This window comes from Trichechus manatus, unplaced genomic scaffold, assembly GCF_000243295.1.
Source record: "Trichechus manatus latirostris isolate Lorelei unplaced genomic scaffold, TriManLat1.0 scaffold00009, whole genome shotgun sequence".
Classification (NCBI taxonomy): Eukaryota; Metazoa; Chordata; class Mammalia; order Sirenia; family Trichechidae; genus Trichechus; species Trichechus manatus.
In genome coordinates, this window is record NW_004443945.1 from 2,394,399 (window position 1) to 2,401,848 (window position 7,450).

Consider the following 7,450-nt stretch of genomic DNA (forward strand, 5'->3'; position numbering starts at 1 on the left):
CCCAAGGACCCCTTTCCTGGTGAAGACCCTTGATATTATCTAAAGCCCTATGTCCTTGACTGACTTCAGCATCTTCATTACCATCTCAATATCTTTGTCCCGTTCCCAGGGTGGTCTTATGACTGGGGCAGGTGCTGCCTTTGGAATGAGGTGAATATTCCCATCCTTCAGTGCAGCTCAAGCAGAGCATTCAGAGTTCCCAGGGCAGAAATCCTTCCTGCTCAGGCTTTCATTCCAAAGCTGCAGTCTTCATTAAAGCTGAACTTTCTGGGTAGCTGAGCTTATATGCCAGGCGTCTGAATAATCACTTTCTTTGTAACTGTGTGACTCGAGCTCCATTCTGCCAGCTCCAGGAAACAATACGTGTGTTCTTGTTTGTGTTTTCCAGGCAAGCAGATGTCTGGGATGTGAGAGGCTTTTCTTTTCCTGTGGCATTGATTCTGACTTAGAGCTAAAGTAACGATCGCTGAAACCTGATGTTGAGTTAAAAGAACTTACAGGTTTTTGTCCTTTAGGCAAGACAGGGAGTTACTAAGAAGCACTTCACTGCAGCTTCCTGTCACAATATCATCTGGAATTGTTATCTTTGCCCAGAAAGCCTTAACTTGCCTCTAGAGAATCCCCTGGTATTACAACAATATTGGGGCATTAGAATTCAAACTCTTATGCTGTGCAAGGTTGAAGTAAAGCCACAGCAAAACCAGAGGATCTCCTCAAGTGGCCTGTGCACTCCTCCTCATGTTCTGCCCCCTCCCCTCAACAATACAAGTGATCCAGGGCCGGCCAACGCGCCTCATCTCTGACACCTTTCTGTCATCCTTTGCCTTGTTCTGTTGTTCAAAGCCTCTTTGGATTACTTGGATGCTTCAAAAAGCCATGAAAAGTGGCCTGCCTGAGGCATTTAGAAGCCAAGTAATTACAGGAAAGAAAAAAGCAGAGGGAGGTACCGGCCTCTTCATAAACTAGGATTGCTTTTGCCAAATTGTATTTGAAACTGAGGAAAGGGGAACTGACCCCTGCTGGCATAGACAACTGGGGTGCCTTCCAAAACAAAGCCGCTTCCTCTTGCCTGCGTTGCCACTGCTCCTGCCTCCAGATTTTGTGGCCCAGACATCCCCCTGAAGTAGCCCTTGGAAGCAGGCTGCAAAGTTTAACTGGGCCAGCCATTCCCAGAAAGGAGATGGCTGCCTCTTTTGGAAGAGTTAGCCCCTCCTGTTTTCTGAACTGTTATTCCTAGCATGTAGCTGGTGAGTTAAGTGTTCTTGTATCGCTAATGAATAAACTGAATGTCTAACCAGTAGATTAAGTCTAACACTCTTAAGTTCCATAAAATTCTCAGCTTTTAACTTGACTCCTGTCAATTAGTAATGAAATCTATAACCTACCTTCTCCTCATTTTGGTCCCCGTTAGCCAAGAAGTTGACTATTGCCATAAGTTGGGGACAGTCCACTTAGAGCACCTGCAGAAAGACCCTCATCTCAGTGGGCAGCCTCCTTCCAGACCACTCACACGGAGCAGCCAGCAGTCACCTAGAATTCTTGCTGACCCCTTTGGTCCCAACACGAGCTCTTTTGCTCCCGGGCTGTTCACGTAGGCGGACAGAGTTCCTGGGGGTAGGAGTTCGGTTCCGTCTGGTGTTTTGTTTGGGCGTCTTTAGTTTTCCTAAAGCACAAGTCCACGGAGAATCCTGTCACCTCTCCACACCGGTTCCAGATGACCTGCGTCTCTCCCCCTGCCTCAGGAAGACCTTCACTGTACCTGAGCTTTTGACTTCTGACACTGCAGCTGCCTTAGTCACGCCAGGGGTGGGGGTGGGGGTGGGGAGGTGCCAGTTCGCATTTCTCCTGATCCTGGTTAGACTCCCTTCAACTGCTTCCTGATTGATTTTTGGGAACCATCACTTTCACATTCCTATTCTCGTTTGGTTTGGTTTGGGTTTTCCGTAACTTAAGATGCTGCCCTGAAAATAATGTACTTTTGCGTTTGTGTTCCGAAAGCCTCCGTGCTGCCATATCTGAGGGAATACAGGACCCTCCAGCACTGAGACATTTTCAGATTTGCAACTAGCAATGCAATTTTTTCTAAATATGAGGATATTTACCTTTATTAAGAAGTTATACTAAACAACGGTGTCCTTGATTGTTGTATGTTTTCATATTTTGGTTCTATTTTGATTCTGTGTGGTGGTAAACAAAGATCATTACAAACAAAAACTGTAATTTTGTTATCTTTGATTCAGTGGAATTTCTTTACTTAAAAAAATAAAGACTAAAAATGTGGTGTGGCTGGGTCTTATTTGTACAGTGGGGGTTTTCTGTCTAAAGGGAGTATTTCCTGTATCTTCCCCAAAACATGAGTTTGAAGAAAAGGGCAAAACACCAAGTTCTCGTCACAATTGATTTTAACCCAGTCTTGCAAACAAATACCAAAAAAGTGACCAGCCACAAGTGTCACTGTCCAGGCCAGAAAGCCAAGAACTTGAAGTGAGATATTGACATTTGTAATCACTTTCTTTACTACTGAACCATGTAGACCAAACACCAGGTGAGATGTAAATGGTGTTTGCCATGCGTGATATGTGTGCTCTTCTAACCATGTTCTTTGACGTGACTGGTGGACATTACTTAAATCAAGGTCATACTGGGTTGGTTGGGTGGTGGTAGTGCTTTCTTCTCCTTTGTATCTGTCTGAATCTAAGCTAGGGGTCTGTTAGGGCCAAGCAGTTGGCCCAGCCAGGAGAGTTATTCCAGCCCATGCCCCCACCCCGCCCCAAGAGCTATGCACTCAGAGTTTTCTTCCCCCTTGGCCAGTTACGCTGGGTGGGGAGGGTGTCGCACTAGCATGACCTAGGAATGCTCAGTATCAAATGTTAAAATTCATCCATATCTGAGAAGCAAATTTACCGCCCCCCCCCATATCCCACAAAATAGACTATTTTGATCCAAGAAAAACAAAGAATACTACCCATGAAAACTACCATCTGGAAGAGATTTCAAGTTCAGGATGTTAGGTAGCTCAATACCAACAGCATGCCAACATGGTCATTTAGCGCCACCAGCACACAGCTGGGCCTCTGCTGAGCCAACCTGACAGCATTTGTGTTCAGTGACATTTGTTACTTCCTGTCCCAATGATGCTAACATTTTTATTATTATTATACATGTCACTAAATATTTAACAGTCCCCTCGGCTCTAGCCCTATATTTTCCCATGTGAGAAGCAAACACCTAATTGGGTGGCCCTCGATAGGACAGCCTCCCCTCTTCATTTCTCTTTTAAATGTCCTTAGAGGACGTTACTTGAATGTGCTAGCCATATATGAGAGGTTGGGAAGACATTAAAGTCAGTTTAACCTTGAACTACTGAAGTTGAACTTATCCCAAAGGGGATAAGTTGCTTAGCCTCTCTCCTTGTGGCTGTGTAGCCAGGCAGAACTGCTTTGTTATAAAGAACTTCCTTCTGATTCCTGCTATCTGCCCCACTTGGAATTACCCTGCATCCGTAATGAAGGCACTTTGGGTTCCTCTTAAAGTTATTTCCTCCTGTGTCTGATGATTGTTGGTGAAACTAACCTAGAATAAATGAAGTTCTAATTTTCATTGTTCCTCTTATCTCTCCTCCTCCTGCCTGCACCTTCCCTACCCCCCAAAAATAAATAAAGCAAGCATTTGAGACAAAGCATGAGATAATCACAAGAGCCAAAGAGATTTGGAATCAGAGGAGCTGGGTTAGAGTCCCATCTTGGCCACTTCCTAGCTCTGACCCTGATATTTTCTTTTTTCTGGTAAGATAGGAATAATTATAATAAGAAGGCCTTCCTCAGGATATTGAGAGGATCAAATAGGAATTTTTTTAAGTACTAATATTTGGGATTGGAGCCCTGGCGGCTTAGTGTTAAGAGCTCAGTTGCTAACCAAAAGGTGGGCAGTTCCAATCCACCAGCTGCTCTGTGGAAACCTTAGAGGGCAGTTTGACTCTGTCCAATAGGGTCACTATGAGTCAATATCGACTCAACAGCAACAGGGTTTTTTTTTTTTTTTTTTTTTTTTTTTTTTTTGGTACTATTTGGGACAGTGTCTTGGCTTGGTCTATTTGTTCATATTTATAAATCACGTCCTGGGAAACTGTAGAAACCAGAAGGAAAAATGTCCGCCGTGGCCTAGCTCTACAGTGGGGCCTCGAATTTACAGGCCTGTGGGGAAAGCAGAGATGGGTCGGGATATAATTTCCGAAAACATTCTTGGGCTTGGAAGTGCTGACAAGCCACTTATGTGCATTATCAAACTCTGATTCCAATCTTTTCCTTCTCAATATGGTCACCTTGGGAAACTAAGGTACCCACCTACACATTTCCTACCTACAGGTAGAGTGACTTCTTCTAGGGCACAGCCCCAGGAAGGAAATGGCTCTTATCTGGGACAGAGAGCCCAGGGCTGGCTGCTGCCTTCCCACATGGGCTCTTCCTCCCAGGGCTCCCGCACCCCTGCTTCTCTGTCCTCTCTGCCCAAAATTTTTCCTTTTAAACCTAGACATCAAAACTTGGAGTGGGTTCCTCCATATCCTCACCTCTTCCATATGTTAACACACAGGGTTTAGAGCAGGCTTCTCCACCCTGGCTGCACATTTGAGCCACCTGGGGAGCTGGGAAAGATCTTGATGCTCAGGCTGCACCTGAGACCAAGTACATCAGCATCTCTGGGGGTGGAGCCCAGACCTCAGGGGATTCCAGGCTGCAAACCACCGCTTTAGAAGCGTTGATTGACTCTTTAACGTGCCATCCTCTGGGGGTCTTGTTACAACGCAGATTCTGATTAAGCAGGTCTGAGGTGGGACCTAAGATTCTGCTATTCTAACTAGCTCCCAAGTGGTGCAGATGGTCCTGGACCACACTTTGAGGCTCCAGGGGATCCTGGGAGCTTCTAGACGAAGCACTGCTGAGTTGCCGCAACACCAGAGCCATGCCAGCCACAGGAAGTAGGGTAAGACATATCCAATTCACCCCTCAGGAGAGGACTCTTCACCTCTTTTCCTGGCTGCCTGAGTTCATCACTGAAGACCCAGGCATCCCTCTTCTGAGAAGCCTTTGCCAGGTCTCCCAGGCAACATTAGTCTCCCCTGGCTTCCCTTAGGTAAACTCGTGGCTTCAAGCACTGGCTAACCTCATTCAGAAGCTCTCTGAAGCTGGCTACTGAGATGTCCACCCGCACCTTAACGAATTGCCGTTGTCCACTGACTGACTGTGTTTCCCCAAAGCCTACATAAGGATGGCAGAACCTAATCAGCAGGCCTTCCAACTCTCACTCTGTTCCTACTGCTTTTACACAGCAGGATCCCTGCCTGATCCCACATGTCTCCACAAAGGAAGCTGTTACGGTTACCAAATGATTGTTATAAAATTCATGTTGTATTGCCCTCCTTCTCCTATCTGGTGGCTTTCAAATGAGTATTTTATTGTCCCTCTTCCTCTATTTCACTAATGTGGGGGTGGTGGCCACTTGTAGGAATCCAAGCACGTAGGCATCTGGGATATTGTGAGGCTGAGCACATCAGATTTTAACATTCATGGCCTTCAGATACATTCTCTCAAAGGCAGCACCACCTTCTTGGGCTGAGTCTGGCCCACTTGGCCCACCTGTCTGTCCTTCCTTCCCGTCCAGCTTGTCCTTGTGCATGGAGCGGCAGCACCAGGGCAAGGCCAGCAGGGGGCGGTGCGAGCCCACAGTCAGAGAAGAAGGCACTAGGTCTCAACTCCATGGCTTCTTCCTCAGAAAGCCCTGGGTTTATCAGACACCCAGCACACACTTCCCAAGCTAAGGCCCCAGCCCTGCTGACTTCAGGGGGAACCCCAGCATTCATTTGGGTTTGAGTCAGAGCCAACACTGTCCCAAGAGCGCCGGTCAGCATCTGCCTGCAGTTTTCTCCACATCCCAATTTCATGTATAAATTAGAGCCTCCACAAGTCAGATGAGCCTGAGCTGTGTCCAGCAATTGGGGGGGGGGCAGGGCAAAGGAAAGATAGGGGTTAATTGACAGGGAGCAGCCACTGTTTCCCTCAAATTTGCTACACAACTCTTTTGAAAACAATTATATCTTGAAAGTTTTAAAAAAAAGCTCGTAGTTTCCTGTAATTCCTCCTCTAGCTCAGAAGTCCTATGGAAATACTGTTTATGATCATAGATTGTTGACTGTGAATGTTATAAAGAAGGAAGTTACTTGGGGACTGACTCAATGGCAGCCAACAACAGCAACTATATATGATTGTTGTCACGTGCTGTCAAGTTGATTTCGACTTGTAGCAACCCCATCTAACAGTGTAGAACTTCCCCCTAGGGTTTTCTAGGCTGTAATATTTACAGGAGCAGACCATCAGGTCTTTCCCCTGCAGAGCTGCTGGGTGGGTTTGAACAACCAAACTTTCGCTTAGCAGCCAAGCACCAGGGAACTCTAGATAGATGATAGATAGATAGATGGATGGATGGATAGAGAGATTGATAGATAGAAAACACAAACCCATTGCCACTGAGTCAATTCAGACTCATAGTGACTCTATAGGACAGGGTAGAACTGCCCCATAGGGTTTTCAAGGCTGTAATCTTTATAAGAGCAGACTGCTACATCTTTCTCCCATGGAATGGCTGGTGGGTTTGAACCACCGACCTTTCAGTTAGCAGCTGAGCACTTAACCACTGTGCCAACAGGGCCCCTTAGATAGATATAGATATATACATATATATCTATATATTCACATATTCATATCCATGGTGGAAAAGAGAAAAGAGAACTCTCAATGGATCAGAGAAATTCCTGGAATGAAAGCAGATGAATTAAGCCTATGGCCCAGGAAACAGCAGGTGGGTGGAAACCAAAAGGTGGGTGCAGCATTAAGGGTGTTTCATGCCTACAAGGAGGGGATGACTCCCACCAGGGAAGAGCAGACAAGTCTTCGCTAGGGGCACCTCAATGGGAGCAGCCAGGTCATTGACCTTCACCCACCATCACTAGCCAGATAACAGGAATGGGTGTTGGCCTCCAGGTGGAGAAGCAAGTGTAGGATATTGGGAGAACTGTTGTCAATGCCAGGGAGCCCCATGCCTAGAAAAAGCCAGCCCTTTCCAAGTGGGAACAGAGGGCTCAGCAAACAAGCGTCTAACAGGGAGTTTCACCTACAATGATGAGCACACACTCAAAAATCACGAAACACTTGAGGAAAGCCAACTCCATAGAAGGAGGCTATTGGTATTAGTCAAAATATGCAGAGTGAAAAAGTGTAAGTTCATCATGTGAAGTGCCTGAGACTGAAGACAAGGAAGAGCTTTAACTGGGAAGCATAACTTGAGGACTGCAAGACTGCTCAGAGAAGGTATTCTCTATAAATCTAAGTAAAACCATCTGCTGAGGCAAGGAGAGAGCTTTGGGTGGAGAGACCTACAGACAGATAGAGGAGAATTT

General features: G+C 46.1%; 2 protein-coding genes across 3 annotated transcripts in view; one reads left to right on the forward strand and one right to left on the reverse strand.

The window, feature by feature from the left end:
- Positions 1 to 1,807, forward strand: part of ABHD2 (abhydrolase domain containing 2, acylglycerol lipase) — a 118,876-nt gene extending 117,069 nt beyond the window's left edge. Inside the window, exon 11 of one of the 2 annotated variants that reach the window (XM_023725936.1) lies at positions 1,412 to 1,807. In XM_023725936.1, the coding sequence (XP_023581704.1) occupies positions 1,412 to 1,455 (44 nt within the window). In that variant the 3' untranslated portion in view covers positions 1,456 to 1,807. The remainder of the gene's footprint in view (positions 1 to 1,411) is intronic. The other variant, XM_004370621.3, reaches the window with a different exon arrangement.
- A 2,359-nt stretch (positions 1,808 to 4,166) lies between these two features.
- RLBP1 (retinaldehyde binding protein 1) overlaps positions 4,167 to 7,450 on the reverse strand; it is a 27,447-nt gene continuing 24,163 nt past the window's right edge. The window contains exon 9 of the mRNA XM_004370802.2: positions 4,167 to 4,193. Coding sequence (XP_004370859.2) covers positions 4,167 to 4,193 — 27 coding nt within the window. The remainder of the gene's footprint in view (positions 4,194 to 7,450) is intronic.